Genomic DNA, 17,992 nt, shown 5'->3' on the forward strand with positions numbered 1-17,992 from the left:
GTCCCCGCTGTCTCATGGTCCTTGGTGGGCAGTGGGACTGGGGTGTCCAGGCTGAGCTCCTGGTCTGACGGCCTTGTCACCCGGCGGAGCGCAGGCCCGGCACTCTGGGTGAGTGTCCTGGGGCTGCCACAGCCAAGTGCCACCAGCTGAGGCGCTTAAACCACAGGAGTTTCTTCTCTCACGGTCTGGAGGCCAGGCGTCTGAGACCGGGGCCAGCGTGGGCTCATCTGGAGGCGCCGATGGGGGTCGGTCCCAGGCCGCTCCTGGCTGCCGGCAGTCTGCAGGGTTCCTTGGCTTGTAGACTGGTCACCCCCATCTCTGCCTCCATCCTCAGATGGCCTCCTCCCTGCCTGTGCCTCTGTGTCCTCTTTTTTTTTTTGAGGAAGATTAGCCCTGAGCTAGCATCTGCTGCCAACCCTCCTCTTTTTGCTGAGGAAGACTGGCCCTGAGCTAACATCTGTGCCCATCTCCCTCTATTTTATATGTGGGACGCCTACGACAGCATGGCGTGCCAAGCGGTGCCGTGTCCACACCCGGGATCCAAACAGGCGAACCCTGGGCCGCTGGAGCAGAACGTGCGAACTTAACTGCTGCATCACCGGGCTGGCCCCTGTGTCCTCTTCTAATGACACCTGTGATTGGATGGAGGGCCACCTTCAATCAGGATGACCTCATCTCAAGATCCTTAACCAATTACATCAGCTAAGACCCTTATTCCAAATAAGGTCATGTTCTGAGGTTCCAGGGGTTAAGACGTCGACATAGTTTTGTGTGTGTGTGTTAAAATACACACAACATAAAATTTACCATCTTGACCATTTTTAGGTGCACAGTTCAGCAGTGTTAAGTGCATTCACACCGTCGTGCAGCTGTCCCCACCATCCATCTCCAGGACTCTCTCCTCGTCCCAGACTGAGCCTCTGTCCCATTAAATGCTCACTCCCCCTCCCCCCGCCCCTGGCGCCCTCCGTCCTTGTTTCTGCATCTGTGAGTGTGACTCTAGGGGCCTCGTAGAAGTGGGGTCGTCCAGCGCTTGTCTTTTTGTGCCTGGATTAGTTCACTGGGCATAATGTCTGCAGGGCTCATCCATGTTGTAGGAGATGTCAGAACTAACCTTCCTTTTTCGCGTCAAGTAAGATTCCGCTGTCTGTCCCTGCGTCGTGTGTCTGCCCTCCGCCGCGGGGCCCTGGCTGGCTTGCCCGCTGTGTCTGCTGTGAGCAGTGTTACAGCGAACCTTGTGTGCACACACCTCCTTGAGACCCTGCTTCCAGCTCTTTTGGGCATATGCCGCGAGGTGGGGCCGCTGGGTCTTTAGGATAATTCTCTGTTTGATTTTTTGAGGAACCGTTAGGCCATTTTCCAGAGCGGCGGCACCATTTCACATTCCCACCAACAGTGCACAAGTGTTGCAATTTCTCCACATCCTCACCAACACTTGTTGTTTTCTGTTTGTTTATTTATTGCTGAGGAAGACTGGCCCTGAGCTAAGATCCGTGCCCATCTTCCTCTATTTTGTGTGTGGGACGCCGTCACAGCATGGCTTGACGAGCAATGTGAAGGTCCGGGCCTGGGATCCAAACCCACGAACCCTGAACTTAACTGCTACACTGCCAGGCTCCCGGTCTTCTGTTTTTTTTAACAGTAGCCCGTGGGCACATGCTTTTGGGGCACACCACTTAGCCCACTGCCCTCTTGGCCGAGCTCCCCTGCACACATGGGGCCAGTAGCGACCTTTGCTAGCGCCCACTGCAGACCTGATCAGAGCCTTGAATGTGCCAAGGGGTGACGAGGGGTGATGTGTGGGGTTGCAGCGTCTTTGTGTGCCCGTTCTGACCCACTCCGGCCCTCAGGGGAGGGCAGCTGGGGGCGCCTGGGCAGTCAGCCATGCTGGAGCTTTGCCAGGTTTGGGGGCCGGGAGCGCCCCGCAGAGCCTGCTGAGGGACACGTGGGAATTGAAACCACAGGAAGGGGCGTCCCCTTGAAGGCCTTGTGCAGGGGTCACTGGGGTGAGAGTGAGGAAGTGGGACAGGCGAGCGGAAACAGGTGGAGAAAGCAGAGGAGGGAGCTGGGAGGAAAGCAGCCTGCGGGGGCTCGGGGACAGCAGGTGGCCGTGACCCCCACAGCTGCCGGCAGAGGCCAGGGCAGGGGCTGAGAAGGGACGGGAAAGTGAGGAGATGGGCATGGGGACCCGCGTGAGGGGCCCTGCCTGAGGCGTGTCACTTCTCATGTCACCTCTCCTGTCCCCCTGTCCCCACTGTACCAGCTCTCTCTGTGCCAGACCTGCCTGTGGCTCCCTTTTGGCTGCAGAGTGAACCGGCCCCTTGCTGGCCCACGAGCCCAGCTCTGGCCTCTGAGACGCTCCACCCTCCTCCCCGACTGCTGCCCCTCACTCACCCTCCTCCCACCCGCCCACCTTGTGCTGTTCCTGGAGCCGGCCAGGGGCCGTCCCGCCATGGCCTGGGCCTGCCACCTTCCAGTGCTCTCTTTCCTCCAGCTTTTTGCATGGCTTGGGCGCTCACTTCCTTCAGGTCTTGATGCAACACCACCTCCCTGACCCCTTCCCATGCCTAGCATTTCTACCCGCTCCTGTTCCGTTTTTCTCCCTTACCCTTAACATTATCTGACAGCTTTGTGAGCATGCCTACCATGGTCTGTGGGGGGCGGACTGTGGTCTGTTTTGCTCGTTTCTGTATCCCCAGTGCTCTGCTCAGGGGCTGGCATGGACTGATGTTTGTTGAAAGAAGAAATGAATCCTGGGGCATTGGTGAGTGTTATAAGCAGATGTTCCTGGTGGCTTAAGTAAAATGAAGGTGTAGCTGTTTCTCTGAAAGGAGGCTACCCAGGGCTGCTAGAGCAATGTCATGAACTCTTTGGGGACCCTGGTTCTCCAAACTACACCATAGTTTTGCTGTTGTCATCATGTGGGTTTTACCTCATGGTCCAAAGTGACTGCTTATGCTCCAGCCATCATGTCCCATGTGCCAGCCATGGGAACTTGACACTCACTTCATCTGAAAGCCTCTGAGATCCCCCGTTAGATCACATTTCAGCCTGATGTGCAGACTCTGCCCCATTCCTTCCTTCCTTCCTTCTCTTTCTCCCTCCCTCCCTCCCTTTTTGCTTCTTCCCTTCTTTTCTCCTTCCTTCCTTCGTAGCCAAACACTGAGGGCTGCTCTGGTCCAGGCACTGGAAAAAAAGGTGAAGGGGTGGGGAGACCCCCAGTCCAGTGCTACATGTGCTGATGGAGGACGGACCGGCAAAGTAGGAACGCACGGGACAGGCCCTGCCGGTCCAGGACACAGCAACTGCTCCCCACCCACTCCCCCTGCCCCAGCCTTGTCCTCAGGGACTGGGGTGTCTGTTTAGCTCTGTCTCCCCAGCCTGGGGGCTCCTGAGGCTGGGCCAGGGCTGGATCCTCTCAGGACCCAGCATTGCCCAGCATAGGTGGGCACGACATGGGCCCAGTATGGGAGGGCGCCAGGATTTCGACCGCCTTCTCTACACACCAACAACTGCTGGCTGGTTCTGCCAGATGTCTGCCCTGCATCCCTCCTCCAAGGCCAGTTAGGACTTTTGTCTTCCACATGGCTCCCCCACCCCCGGGGCTGCCCCAGGGCCCTTACAGAAACTGCCAGCTCTGGGGACCTTGGCCCCGGGGGGAACCAGGAGAAGCAGGTGCTGGGGGGCGGGACAGGGGGCGGGGCGGGCATCTCCCCGGAGACGTGAGGACCGTGCTCTGGCTTCTGACCTGAGGTAGCTGGTCTCCGCAGCACCCAGGCCCCTCACAGGCCACCTCGCTCCCAGAGTGCCCCTGAGCTCAGGAACCTGGGGGCCGTGGGGAGGCGAGCGTCTGCTTTGCTCTCAGGGGAGCCCCAGGAGGAGGCCGCATGATGGGTGGGCGGCCCTCAAGCCCCCTGGACAAGCGGCAGCAGCAGCACGTGACGGGTGAGCGGCACGGGGAGGCAGGAGTGGGGGTCTGGGCCACGGTTGTGAGATGCACTGCGAGCCGTGTCAGTGTGAGGTCTCGGGAAGCAGTGAATAATGTTTTTAGTATAAGTATGTCCCAAATTTTGCATGAGGGTAAACACATGCTAAAAAATTATTCCTTATTTACCTGAAATTTAAATTTAACTGGTGTCCCATATTTTTATTTGCTAAATCTGGTAACCTTATTCAGGGTGTGAATTTTGGGTGGGGTCCTGGAGCCAGGTGGGCAGTGCCCCAGGCCCAGCCAGATCTTGCAGGATGATCCTCTCAGCTGTGCAGGGACCAGCAGGTCCCTCTCTGTGTGTCAGTTTCTGATTTGTGACTAAGAGGGGCTGGTGCCTTCCATCCTCCATACACATGGTTGAGAACCTACTGTGTGCTGGGCACTTGGGACACAGTGGGGTTGGGAATGGCGCCACCCTTGTGGGCTCACAATCTAGACCAGGAAAGAAGGTCAAGTTATCATTATGCAAATGTGTTCAACGAGTTACTTTATGAAGTGTGGACTAAACAAGGTAAAGATTTATTTCCTCTCTCCTGTAGAGGGGTATGGAGGCAGGCAGGCTGATGAAACTTCTTCCATCTCGTGCTTCTACATCCATGGCTTCTGTGTCTGAGGTTATCGCATGGCACAAAATGGCTGCTGAAGCTCCAGCTATCTGGGTCCACATTCTAGGCAGCAGGATGGATATATGTTTTAACATGCAGTCAAGTGAACACATCTTAGGGGAAGAGCTTGAGGAAATCTAACACCTGTGTGATCACCTCCTAGATCAGGATACAGAACACTTCCATCCCCTCAAAAAGTTCCCTTGCACCAGGGTGGGGCTTTTAAAAGATTTTGAAAACCTTCCCAGGTAAGGGGCGAGAGGAAACTTCAGGTGGGACGGATCTGTTCATTATCTTGCTGGCGGTGATGGTTTCATGGATGTGTGCATGTGTCAAATCTCATCAAATTGTGTGCTTTATATGATTTAAATTTACTGCATGCCAGTTATCAGAGAAGACTGGGTCGCCTAACTGCCCGCCCCCATGTGGATGCGAACAGGCGATGGAGGGAGAAGGGCAAAGGGAATTCGGAGCAGGTCTCGTTGGCAGCTTTGGGGTGAGGGTGGGAGCCCACCGATGGCTTCTCCCCTCTTGGCCCTCCGCAGGCAGGTCTGCGGGGCCTGACCAGCCCTCTCGCCGGCCCCTGTCCCTGCAGACCGGGTGGACGCCCTGCTGAGGAGCTTCCTGCCCTGCTACCGCGGGCAGCTGGCGGCCTCTGTCCTGCGGCAGGTCGCCTGTGAGCTCAGCCCCCAAGAGCCAGCCGGATGCCAGCTGCTGCGCAGCAAAGTAGGTGCCAGGGGCGGGCAGGGGGGCCGGGGGTGGGAGGAAGTGCCGGGGCCCTGGGGAGGGGGGTGCCACGGGGGTGGGAGGGTTGGGGAGGGGGTGCCGTGGGGGGTGGAGGGGGCCATTGCAGGGGGTGGGCTGGGGATGGTGGGGGCTGGGGGCTGGGGGGTGGGTTTGGGGCCTCCTTTTACCTTTGCTCGCACTGGTGCCCAGACCTGGGTTCATCGTGAAAAAGTCATTCTTTGGACAAGCATTCATAGGCTGGTCGCTGTGGACAGAGCCCCCTCCTGGCTGGGACTGTCCCCCGGCCACTCAGGGCATCATGGACGGGGCATCTCCCCCACCTGCACCTTTGCCACCTGCCAGGGCGACCACCTGGACGGGGCCCGCTGCCTCTGGGGCTGGAGCAGCGTGGAGAGGCTTCCCCTCTCTCTGGGGGGAGCTTCTGTTTGAGACTTCGTGGATAGTTTGCGCTGCGTGTGTACTCTGTCGTGAGGCTTTAACAATACAATTACTAAGAGTCTCAGAGCCAGGAAATGGAAACGGTCCAGAGACTTGAGTAACACCACCAGGCTCCCGCTGCCCCGCCCGAGCATCAGGCCGTCAGAGAAGCAGTGGGTTTGTCCATCAAGTATTGATTGTGCGCACCCTGTGTCCCGGGCCCTGTGCCCGGCCCAGCGACAAAACAAAAACCACAGGTCTCAGGCGGCCAGGTGGTAAGGAGAGGGACAAAGAGTGGAGGCCAGGTGACGTCCTGCCCTGCTGAGGGAGGGCTGTGTGCACAGAGGCAGAGCTAGGCCTGCCTGCCCGCGCCAGCGAGCCGGCTCGTGTCAGTTAGCAGACGTGTGTGACAGCAGCCACACAATCGGGCTTCAACAACACGCATGGATGGGGCGCCGAGGCTCCCAAATCTGGGTGTGGCTTTTCTCAGGCCTTTCTCTTAGGGTCCCGCATGGGCTGCAGTTAGGATATTGGCTAGGGCTGGGGGCTCATCTGAGGCTGGGGTGGGGAGTGAGGATGACAAGAGTGTGTGCCTCCCGGGGCTGTGGGAGGATCAATCAGGTCATATTTGGAAGTGCCACAGACAAGAGCGTGCCCTGCATGGGCTTGAGACAGGATGGCAGCCCCACAGCAGCAGCGCCTGAGTACCCTGCATGCAGTGGTGCCCCAGACACCTGGGTCCTCAAGACATGGGGACACTGGCCCGTGCCCCGACATCTGCCGGCCCCCACTCCCGCAGAAGCTGCCCCGAGTCCGAGAGCACCGAGGGCCCCTGGTCCATCTGCGGGGCCACCCACCCCAGTGGCAGCCGGTCTTCTGTGTCCTGCGTGGGGACGGCCGCCTGGAGTGGTTCAGCCATAGAGAGGTGAGTGAGTGGCCTGTGTTCCTTTGGCCTCCAGCCTCTGCATCCTGCCCTCTCCATCTTGAGTTTGGGGTCCAGCTCCAAGCATAGCCCCCTCTGCTCTTCAGTCATCCAGGATGAATCAAGCGCCCCTGTGTACTTGGCCCAGGGCTGGGGACCACCTCCTGCTGTGCTGGGTGGGTAAACTGAGGCCCAGGCCAGGAGTAGGGACTCACTGGTGGTCAGCAGTGGAGCTGAGGCTGAAACTACACGAGGCCGTTGCGAGTCACGCCTGTGCCCTGCTTCCAGACTGGGGGACTCCTGCAGGCCATTTGTCTCCCTGGGACTCAGTTTCCACCTCTGTGAAATGGGGGGATGACAGTCCACACAACATGGGGCTGTGAGGATTCGGTGAGAGAATCTTCATGCAGCGCACAGCACAGCAGATGCCCCCCCCCCCCAGCAGGACGGGGGACAAGAAGAGGGAGGGAGGATGGCAGCGGTGGGCGGGTGCAGCTAACCCCAGGCCTCCCCCTCGTCCCACGGTTGGGACATGGAAGCCACAGTTCGGGCCTGTCCCAAGCTGCTTCTTTGAATGCCTTCTGTAGGAATATGAGGACGGGGGTCGTCCTCTGGGCTCCACAGCCCTGACCGGGTACACAGTCCTGACTTGTCAGCGCGAGTACCTCCGCCTGTTGGACACTCTCTGCCCAGATGCCTCAGGTAAGGCTCCCAGGGACCTTGAGCAGGTCCGTCGACTTCAGCACTGCCGGCAGTTGGGGCTGGACCATTCTTCTCAGTGGGGGCCCCTGTGCATTGCGGGATGTGAGCAGCATCCCTGGCCTCCATCCACTTGATGTCAGGAGCTCCCCCCGCCCAAGTATGACGACCAAAAGTGTCCCCAGACGTGGCCAAGCGTCCCACGCAGGGCAGAGTGGCCTCTGGGTGAGCACCCCGGCTCTAGGAAGGGAGACAGCTGCTCTCGCCAGAAAGAGAGAAGCTAGGTCACTGGGCCAGAGTCAGAGGAGCAAAGAGCAAAACAGTGAAACCCGGTGTGAGCAAGCATCTGGGGGCACCGGTGCTAGGATGGCGGCGCAGGTCTGCTGCAGGGGGTCGTGTTCTGCCCAGCGTTTCCAGGAGGGCTCCCCCCTCATTACCACAGCGGCGCCCAGGAACAGGGTCCGGAGCAGCGTTACTGGGCCAGTGCCAGGCCCGGGTTATCTCATCGAGTCTGCCAGCAGGCAGCCCCGCCGCTAACCGCCCCATTTCACAGACGGGGACACTGAGGCTGAGGATTGTCACATAGGAAGGGACAGAAGCCAGAAGTGCACCCTCTGCTTCGCTGTGGAGCCATCTTGTTGCCAAATGACACAAAGGTGTAGTGACAAGGACAGTCTGCAGAACTGTCGATCATGTTGAAAACGTCAGAATCCACCTAAATACCCATCCCGGGGGACTGATTAAGTAAATGATGGCCCAGGCCTTGGAAAGGGGAGTGCAGGCACTGGAGGTGTCCCAGACGTCCGCAGCCGCGAAGGGCCTGTTATAGGCCAGAAAACCCAGCCTGTTACAAAAGGCGCCCGTGCAGCTCTGTGCAGATCTAAGACCTGGAGTGATGCCCCCAGAATGGGAGCAGCTGTTCCTGTCTCTGGGGCTGCAGCTGAAGGGCTGGGATTACCAGGGACTCCTGGATCACGGCATCTTCCTACAGGCTGTGTGTATCACGCTGGAAATCAGAACAAAAGACAGGATTTAGGAGACCCCAAATAAATTAACCAAACGTAAATGCCCCCATTCTGTCCTCCTAACAGGTCTAGGTCGTTGGAATCACTTTGAAGCCCAGATGACAGGCAGGAAAAGCAGGGGTCAGGGAGAGGAACCTGTGCCCTAGGCAAAGAGGGAGGAAATGGTTTGGCCGAGTTTGGACCCGGGCCTGGCTGACTCCAGCTCCCATGGCAAGCAGGGCTCAGGTCATATGCCAACTCAGATAGATTGCTGGGGGTGGCCCAGGCGGCATGCTGAGGCTGTGAACAACTCGGGGGTGGAGTGCTGATGTCTGCCCCGGGCACACCTCCCTGGGCCGAGCTGGAACAAGGATAATGCAACTGCAATAGCGTGGCTCACACTGATGGAGTGACGTCCATGCTAGGGGCTCCTCGAAGCGTTTTGTTTATTTTCTCCTAGTGAATGAGTGATTATAGAGTGAATGAATGAATGAATGAATGAAGATGTGACCTCCTCTGTCTGCTTTCAGGAGCCCACACACAGGAGGAGGCTGACCCCCTTCTGGAAATGCCCGTTGGCTGCCCTCTGTTCCTGCAGCACCCCTTCCGCCGGCACCTCTGCTTCTCTGCGGCCACAAGGGAGGCACAGTGTGCCTGGAGGCTAGCCCTGCAGGGTGGCATCCGGCTTCGCGGAACAGGTGGGGCCCTGGGAGGGCTCCAGGTCTGAGGTCTGATGGCTCTGCCCCTGCTGGCTGGGGGACCCTTTCCAAGCCTCAGTTTCTTTATTTATAAAATGGATAGTTGGGGGAGACAAAGGGGACAACAGGCAGTTATGAGTGGCCAAGGCTGTGATGGGGACACACAAGACCCAGTGGGAGTTTAGCCTTGGGGATCAGGGAGGGCTTCTCAGAGGAGGGGACGGCAAGGCTGGGGTCTGAAAAAGATAAAGGGCCAGCCAGGTGAGGAAGGGGAACAGGACCAACACATACACCTTGGGTAGGTTGTTGACTGCACAAATGTACCTAACAAGAGGGGCAGCTGGGGACTGCAGAGCTTCCTGGGCTGTGACTGCCTGCAGAGGATGCCTTTTCCTAAATAGTGTAAAGGCAACTTATGGGCTAGTGATGGTCTTGGGGGAGCGTGTTCCCTGCGGAGAGCACTGCCTGTGCAAAGGTCTGGAGGTGGGTGAGACTTGGGTGTTCTGGGACATGGGAGGAGTCGGACGGCTTCCTCCTCAGGTGATGGGGAGTTAGGCAGTCTTGGGAGCAGGGCAGGTGTGCGCGGGCACTGAAATGTTGCTGCTCAGTCCTACAGAGAAGCCAGGCCCCTGCCGCCTGGGCCTTCCTGGAGGCCGTCCGGCTCTACCGGCAGCACCAAGGCCACTTTGGCGATGACGACGTGACCCTGGGCTCAGATGCCGAGGTCAGTGCTTCGCGAGGCCGCACCAGGGAGCCCCAAGACGCCTCCCGCCGGCTACGGCGCCCACGCCCCGTCTCCCGCAGGTGCTGACCGCAGTGCTGATGCGGGAGCTGCTGCCCGCGCTGCGGGCCCAGACCCTGCCGGGCCTGCGGGGGGCCGGCCGAACCCGGGCCTGGGCCTGGACCGAGGTGCGCGCGGGGTCACGGAGGGGGGACAGGGACACGCGGGGGGCTGCGTGGGGTGGGGGCAGGATCCGGGCGCCCAGGTTCCCCCTCCCTGCGACTGTCGCCTGAAATCTGTCGGCGTCTCTGTCTCTCTGTCCCTCCACCCCTGCCCCCTGGCCCGTGTGGGGTCCCCTCGGCGGGTCCGGGCAGCTCCTGGACGCCATCCACGCCGCCGTCCTGGCCAGGGCCTCCGCGGGGCTCCGTGCCTTCCAGCCCGAAAAGGACGAGCTGCTCGCGGCCCTGGAGAGGACGATCCGTCCCGACGTGGACCAGATGCTGCGGCTGCGGGCGCGCGTGGCGGGGAGGCTGCGGGGTGAGGCCCGGGGGCGGGGCGAGGCCCGGGGGCGGGGCCTGGCCGGAGGGGCGGGGCCGGGAGCCTGAGAGGAAGAAGGGGCACAAGGCGGTTCAGGGGCGGGGCCGAGAGTCAGAGACCTGAAGACCCGGCCGGGCACGAGGGCGGGGCCTAAGCGGAGAATGGGCGTGGCCTTGAGGCTGAGGTTCGAGGGGGCGAGGCCAGGGCGGGGTCAAGACGGGGGGCGGGGCCGGAGCAGGGGCGGCCCAGAGACGGAGCCGAGAGCCCGCCGCGGGAGAGGGGCGCAGCCACTGCAGTGACAGCCGTGACCTGGGTGGTCAGAATTGTCCGGGTCAGACGGCAGCAGTGGCTCCCACTCAGCTCAGTAACAAAGAGAACCGGATTGGAATCCGGCCTCTGCCTCTCCGGCCTGCGCCTTCGAGCCAGTCCCAAGTGCGCTCCAAGCCTCAGTTTCCTCATGTGTAAAACGAGGCAGAAGAGGGTGGCCAGAGTCTGCGCTCCCGTCCACGTCACCCTGCTGAGCCCATGGTGCCCCCCCCACCACCGTGTGCGGAGCCCCTCGCCGAGGAGACCCAGGCCCGTGTCTTCCACTCCCAGCCGAAGTCCAGGGCCCCCTGGAGTCGTGCCTGCGTGGGAAGGTGGCCGTGCAGCTGCCCCGGATCACGCGGACGCTGGTGAGCACCGTGGAAGCCGCACTGGTGGCAGTGCAGACCCTCCTAGCCCGGGGCATGGACCGCCTGTCCCGCCACCTGCGTGGGAGCTCCTCGGGCGCGCAGCTGCGCAAGGAGGTGAGTACCAGTGGGTGGGGCGTCGTCGGCAATGGGCAATGTGTAAACTTTGCAGAAGGGTTCCGTGAACCTTGCCTCTTTCTTGTTTGAAAACCTTCTCTGAACTTTGTTCTAGGCTGCTTTTTACTTGTTGTGGACCACCGTGCTGTTTGGTCATTGGGTCACAGTTCAAAACATGAGGGGAAGGAGTAAGATGGCAAGAGTAGCATTTTAGGAACATCAGTCCGGAGTCAACTTCTCCCCAAACCCCTCCTCCTCCCATGTTTGTCCAGAGCTCAGCCTCATCCCCTGAGCCAGAGAATTCTACTCCATGCAGTTCAGCTTAGGTCTTCTGATGTTAAATGAGCGCCTACTACGTGCCAGGAAACTTTCAATTCACTAAGCCTCCGTTTCATAATCACCTCCTCCGGGAACTTTCCCTGGTCCCTCTGCATCCACAGCTGCCTGTGCTTCCCTCCTCACAGAAAGAACCAGAAGCCCCATGGTTGTTTGTCTAGTCTACCTCCCCCAACTTTTCTGTGAGCTCCTTGAAGCCTGGACTACTCTGTTTCTGCAGCCCCGGGGCCCAGCACAGGGAGGGCAGCAGGCAGTGGGTGTAGGTGCAACAAGGGCTGAGTGTGCCCATTTCCCTTCAGTCACACCAGCACTGCGTGTTATCATTTTTTTTCACGTTTTACCATTTTAGGTCCCTCACGTTGTACCTCACTGTTACTTTCTATGCATGTTTTGGTGACAACCGAGGTGGAATGTGTTTCCATTGCTGCTTCTCCTTTGATGAATTGGCTGGGGAAACCTTGGCCCTGCATTTCCATCAGCTGATGGTGTTTTTCTCACCTGGCTGCTATTTGAGCCCAGGTTTACGCATTTGGTGAGATGCCGTGGGACCCAGAGCTGATGCAGATCTGCTACCAAGAGGCCGAGCAGAGTCGGGGGCGCCTGGGGCGGCTGGTGACGCCATTTGGCTTCTTGGGGACTCAAAGCCTGGTGTTTGGGGCCCAGGATCTCGCACAGCAGGTGAGGGGCAATGGGAGGCTGGCAGGAGGCCAGGCCAGAACAGCAGCCTGTACTGAGTAGGGGCCAGGTGTGTGCCAGGGAGACCATGATGGCCCAGACGGCCTGGCCTTGCCAGGCCACCAGCGTCATGCGGACAGGAACCCATGGCCAGGCAGTGACCACACCGGGGGTACAGGGCTGTGCTTGGGATGCACAAGTGCTGTGGGAGCCCCGAGGAGGCCCTGGCCCATCTCCAGGGTTGGAAAGGCTTCCAGGAGGAGGGGCCTTCCAAGCTGGGGCAGCAGTGGGAGGAATGGGGGTGGGACATGTCCTGGGTGGAGAGAAGAGTGTGGGTAAGCACTGGGAGGTGAGAGAGCTTGTCTGCATTTGGGGAAAATGAAGCGATTTAGAGACATCGGGTTGTAGGTTTCAAGGGAGGGCAGAAAGGTGGGAGACACGCCAGTGAGGTGGGTCAGGGCCTTGAGTGTGGGGCTAAGGAGCCGGGCTCTGTCCCAAGGGCAGTGGGGATCCACAGCAGGTGTGTGAGCAGGGGAGAAGCATGACCAGACTCGAGGTTTGGGAAGCCCCGTCTGCGTGGGGAGCAGGGGCTGTGGGGGCAGGAGTGGGGGAGGCAGGGAGGAGACCTGAACCAGGATGGGTGCTGTTAGTGGAGAGAAGCAGGGTGTGTTTTGAAGGTCCCTTCTGGACCTGCTGATGGACATGGCGAGTGAAGGAGACAGAGATTGAGATGACCCGCTACTGCCTGGCACAGTTGTTCAATTTGTACACTGCACAAGATCACTCAGCTGCGGAGGCTAAACTCTGGCGGACTGTCTATTTCCCAGGCTGGGCACCCTGGCACCATCCTCCAAAGCGGAGGGCACTTTCTGCCTGTTTGCATATAGGTCCCTACTGACTGGATGACCCCCAGGTCCTGAGAGGAGAGGGGTGCTGTTTCTTGAGATAAGGAGGAGGTTGGGGGAAGTGGCAGGTTGGGGACAGGCTGGATGCTGAGAAGGGGTCAGCAGGCAGGTGCAAGGCCCAGAATGTCAGAGCACGGATTCGCGAGGTCATCCCAACTCCTCCTCCCGCAGCTCATGGCCGACGCTGTGGCCACCTTCCTGCAGCTGGCCGACCAGTGTCTGACCACGGCGTTGGACTGCGACCAGGCCTCCCGGCAGCTGGAGAAAGTCCGGGCGCGCGTGCTGAAGGTGAGGTCGGGGGAGGCCGCGGCCGTGGGCCCGCGCCCCGCCGGCCGCTGGACCGCCCCGTGTGTCCTGCAGAAGTTCCGGTCGGACAGCGGCTCGGCGCGGAGGAGGCGCGTCCGCGGGTGGCTGCTTGGCATCTTCCTGCCCTTCGTGCTGAGCCAGCTGGAGCAGCGCCGCCGAGCGGTGAGCCGGGGGACGGGCGGGCGGGGCGCGCTCTCCCGCCCAGAGCTACTGCGACAGTTGAGCCCTGGGTGGGCCGGCTGGCTTTCCCGGGCTGCCCCAGCGCCCTCTCTTCTCCCAGGACGGCGCTCGGCCATCTAGGGTGGGGTCCGGGGCGCCACATGTCAGCAGGCGCCGCAGCCTCAGAGACAGGGGCTGGGGGTGTGCCCGCGCGTGCGTGTGTGCGCATCCGTGTGTGTGTCGCGCGTGCCAGGCGGACAGAGGGCTGGGAGGCCCTCCTGGGAAGACGACCCTGGAGAAGCGGCGGCTGCAGGCCGAGCCGTGCTGGAAGGGCGCCCCGGTAGGTCGGGCCTGGTGACCTGGAGGCGGAGTGCCGGGGCAGCGGGGCTGAGCCAGGGCCCTGCCCACGCGGGCGAGGGGCACCAGGCAGGGGTCTGCCCAGGCACTAGAGACTCTCTCGACGCAGCACTGCTCCTGCTGAGGTGCGACATGCTTGTCGCTGCACCCCTCGCAACAGCCCCAGGGAGTACGGGTCAAGGAGTCCATCTAAAAGACTAGGGCCCGAGGCCCTCAGCTAATCAGGGTCAGGGCTGGGGCTCAAGCCCGGTCGCAGCCCACCCAGGCCAGGCCCTCCCCACCTCTGTGACAGGAGCTGCCTGCGTTCGAAGCGGACGTCCTTGCCATGGGCAGCCCAGCCCTGACCATCGAAGGCATCTATGAAGACGTCATCCGGGGGGTCCTGTCGCAGAGGATTGATGGAGGTGCACCCAACACCCCCCTCAAGGAAGCCAGGTGGTCCCTGGCTGAGTAGTGAACCCTGCTGGGGTCTCTGTCCCCTCTCACTTCCTGCGAACACTAGCCCCCCTGGCCTGAGGGTCAGGACTGGGACAGATAGCCACTGCCTGGGGCAGCCTGGAGGTGCAGTGAGGGGGAGCTACCCGAAGGAGGGGCCTTGCAGCAAGGCTGTGAGGGATGTGTAGGAGTTCTCAGGATGCAACGAAGGAGACAAAACGCAAAAACTGGGGATAGACATTCACATTTATTCATTCAACAACCACTCCCTGTTTTTCTCTGGGCTGGCATTAAGGTCCTGAGAGTTTTTGGAATTGGGCTAGGCCTCTCAGGATCTCCTGGGCTGAGAAGTGACTCTCTCTTCTTGCTCCTACCTTGTCAGTTCACTCATGACCCAGTGCCTGTGCCTGCTGAGACACATGCACTAACGGGGTGAGCAGTGTGGGATGGAGACTCAGCGGGCGTCAGGGCATCCTTGGGGCCAACACAGAGGGTATGAGGGGAACAGGAGAGGAGGCTGGAGGCTGGTGGGGCAGACGTGCAGGGCTGTGGATGACAGGCAGAGGAGTTTAGACTTTATTGGGTAGGCGATAGGGAGCCATGGAAGGTGTGTGAGCAGAGGACAACCGTGGCCAAACTGGAAGTGATGGAGGAGGCTGAGAGCACGGTCCTGGGGGCAAGGATGAGTTCCAGCAGGGGCAGGTGCCAAGAGGACAGAGCCAGGCGGGAGGGTGAGGCAGGAGCTGGAGGTACTGGGAGGTGTTGAGCTGGATGTCAGTGCATGCACAGGAGTGGGCCACAACCGGGGATGCTGTGCAGAGAGAGGAGACACTCCACAAAGAGCCTCTATCTGAAGGACACCGAGAGTAAGAAGGGCTGTGGAAGGAGCGCTTAGAGAGGTGGGAGGAACCCAGAGGCGGAGGTGGGAGCCAGGAAGCAAGGATGAGGATGCCTCCTTGGTTTGTGGGCATTCAAATAAAAACAACCAAGCTCCCTTAGGAAAGGGGACATTTTAAATGGGAAAAGGCTGTTTTCTGATTGAAGAGAAAAATCCAGAAACAGGTAAGCTCAGACAGTACCCGTTCCTAGAGGTTTTACACGTCCTTAGGGGGTGCCATCCTCAATTGATTTGTGGCGTCTCCGTGGAGCACAGTGGAGGGAGGGAGGGCTGGCAGTGTCCAGGCTCAGTGAAGGTGTGGGGACTGCCTGGCAAGTGGAGCACTTGCCGAGGGTTCCTGGCTGAGACCTTTCCTCCCTCCTTTGCCCTCCTGTGGCCTCTCGGGGAGAATGTGCAGGAGCCGTGGGTGCCGGGGCTTCTCCAAGTTGGCTTCGTCTCTTGTTTCAGAGTTGAAAAAGGCCCTCGGTGCCAGCGATGTGTCCTCTACTCTGGATGGCTGCTCTGAGGCCCCATGGGACCAGGTGGGAGCAGGTGAGGACGTCACAGGTTGTTGGAGCATGCCAGTGAGTGCTGGGGCTGGGAGCCTGCACAGGGTCTCCAGGATGGTCGAGAGTGTGGGTTCCTGGATGGAACAGCATGCACCTGGTCTCCTGATGCGGCTTGGCTGGCCATGCTCATGGTGAACGAGGGCAATGGGGAGCCACGGAGTGTGCCTGAGCCACAAAGGGAACCTCTGACATGCACATGAATTGGCGGCCCATCTTCTCTGGCCAGGACTCAGTAGGGCTTCTCCCAGCGGCTACTGGTTCCCAACACTTGAAGGGAAGATTTTGGTGACGGGAAGCTTGGGTTCCCTGTGAGCGGGGCCTGGGGCAGGGGCAGCGGGGACTCCTACTGTAGGACCCTAAAGCAAGCTCCTTGTCGGAAAAGTAAATGCGTGTAGGGCTGAGGCCGACACTGCTGGTGGTACAGGGACCCTCCGCTCCAGCCCTGAGATGGGCATGTTTTATGGGGGCTTCCCTGAAATGGGGCAGAAGGCACCTGGTCCAGTAGAAGCAGACGAGTGTGCAGGATGTCTCTCATCTAGGTGCTCAGAACCCAGGGCAGATGCTGGGATCCTGGAACAGCTGCCAGCTCAGCCCCTTTGGGTATCGCTGCTGTGAGAGCCTTGTGAATCCACCCAGCTAAGCAGCACCCACATTCTTCACCCACAGAAACTCTGAGATAAAATGTGTGTTGTTTTCAGCAGCTAACTTGGGGGTTATTTGTTATGCAGCAGGAGCTAACTGATACCCTCCCCAGCCGATTGCAGGTGGCCCATTTCCCCACAGGCTGCACAGGCTGTCGGCTGACTGGGGATTTCTCGTGTCTTCTGGGTGAAGATGGTGTCTTGGCATCATTTTAATGAGCGTGTCTTAGTGGGGATGGTTGAGAGTCTTTCTGTGAGCTTGGAAGCTTCTCTGTGGACCTCTCCCTCTCCTTGGCCCACTGATCTTCTGGGTGCCTATAAACTTCTATCAAGTTTTTGTTGCTAAGCTTCCATTTTCTGAGCATTTGTTATGGGCCAGGCATTTGACATATCCGAGGTTTTGATCTCCTTATGACACTTTCCATTTTACAGATGAGGAAACCGAGGGTCAGAGAGGGACTTGCTCCAGGCAGCCAGGCCCCGGAGCTGAGGTCCAGCCACTCTGCCTGCCACCTGCTCCAGAGACATTCCGGAGCTGAATCTTTGCCACATTCGTCCTCGTTCCCAGGGGAGAAACGCCTACTAGTAGAGTTTCTGAGTTGAACCATGCGCCCCATTGCAAGGCTTTTGTAACCCCCACGCCTCCCCCTCACTGCTCTCCAAAAAAGCCAGGCCTTTCCTCACTGCCACCAACAGCACTGGTGCATCGTCTCCATGTCCTGTCCAAACTAGCAATTTTCATCAAAGAAAAGCTGTCAATTTGATAGACACACACACAAATTTCACTGTTTTATTTTTAATTTCTTTGATGACTAAATTGAACCTAAAAACATGTTTATTGGCCATTTATATGTTTGTGGGTTTTGTTTTAGTTCTCATATTGCCTCTTCATAGGTTTTACCTGCTTTTCTCTTCAGGAGATTTTATCTGTTTCTTATTGATCTCTAATAGCTCTTTGTATAAGGATATTAACGCTTCATTATGCAGGCTCTAGATATTTTTTTCAGCTTTCTGTGGGCCTTTCGGGTTTGTTTACTTGCTCCAGATCTTAACTTGGCATCAAGTTTCCCAGCTGAGAGTAGAGCTTTCACTGACTGCCTCTGCTTGCCAGAAAGCTCATCTTTCCACTGGAGGTTGGCAGTTTCTCCACGTCACAAGCCTTCCAGCTGCTTCCGGAGTAGGTTCCGGGGGGGAGTTCCCCAATGTTCTTCTCGATCGGCTTTCAGAGGGGACATGCACAGCCCACGGAGATGGTTTCCTCCCATTCTGCCCTGGAGTGGTCAGCCTCCCCCAAGAGAATGAGATTTTCCTCACCTTTCCTGACTTTCATCCTACTGTTCCATGTACACATTGAGGACACGCTACCTGTGCCCTGAATTCTACTCAATATCGAGCCTCCTCCCACCACTCATGTTAGCAATATACATCTGAGCATCATTCTTAAAACTTAGTTTTTAAGAATGACAGAAAAACTATCAATCAGAAACTACACGGAAGTACTGGGAAACAATCCCCTGGTAGCATTTCTATGGCAACGCCCACCCTGTCTCTGGAGGGCGTGCTCCGCACTACAAGCTTCATCCGGCTCCACCTTCACACCAGC

General features: G+C 58.9%; 1 protein-coding gene across 11 annotated transcripts; it reads left to right on the forward strand.

Annotated features, from left to right (window-relative positions):
• Positions 1–3,716: 3,716 nt before the first annotated feature.
• Positions 3,717–17,797, forward strand: NIBAN3 (niban apoptosis regulator 3). 11 transcript variants are annotated; one of them, XM_070519404.1, is made up of 16 exons: positions 3,870–3,945; positions 5,192–5,322; positions 6,560–6,685; positions 7,270–7,384; positions 8,916–9,083; positions 9,692–9,807; positions 9,888–9,992; positions 10,179–10,341; positions 10,939–11,129; positions 11,985–12,143; positions 13,217–13,333; positions 13,406–13,513; positions 14,160–14,271; positions 15,648–15,731; positions 16,115–16,120; positions 17,435–17,797. In XM_070519404.1, exons 1-16 carry the CDS (start codon positions 3,888–3,890, stop codon positions 17,689–17,691), a joined length of 2,016 nt encoding a protein of 671 aa, XP_070375505.1. In that variant the 5' UTR covers positions 3,870–3,887; the 3' UTR covers positions 17,692–17,797. The 11 variants fall into 11 exon arrangements, 7 of the variants coding, with proteins under 7 accessions (XP_044629854.2, XP_070375500.1, XP_070375502.1 ...); XM_044773919.2 differs by lacking the exons at positions 16,115–16,120; positions 17,435–17,797 and adding an exon at positions 16,822–17,238 and having other exon boundaries at positions 3,717–3,945; XR_011506401.1 differs by lacking the exons at positions 16,115–16,120; positions 17,435–17,797 and adding an exon at positions 16,822–17,238 and having other exon boundaries at positions 3,756–3,945; positions 13,406–13,850.
• Positions 17,798–17,992: the final 195 nt, after the last annotated feature.

The sequence above is a fragment of the Equus asinus genome, chromosome 10 (genome assembly GCF_041296235.1).
Source record: "Equus asinus isolate D_3611 breed Donkey chromosome 10, EquAss-T2T_v2, whole genome shotgun sequence".
NCBI lineage: Eukaryota > Metazoa > Chordata > Mammalia > Perissodactyla > Equidae > Equus > Equus asinus.

What these genes read in the sequence shown, in the direction of transcription:
- NIBAN3 (XM_070519404.1), top strand. Translation starts at nt 3,888, where the DNA reads ATGATGGGTGGGCGGCCCTCAAGCCCCCTGGACAAGCGGCAGCAGCAG. An exon ending in CATCCGGCTTCGCGGAACAG is followed by an intron (nt 9,084 to 9,691) that starts GTGGGGCCCTGG and finishes GTTGCTGCTCAG; the next exon opens with TCCTACAGAGAAGCCAGGCC. An exon ending in TCCGGGCGCGCGTGCTGAAG is followed by an intron (nt 13,334 to 13,405) that starts GTGAGGTCGGGG and finishes TGTGTCCTGCAG; the next exon opens with AAGTTCCGGTCGGACAGCGG.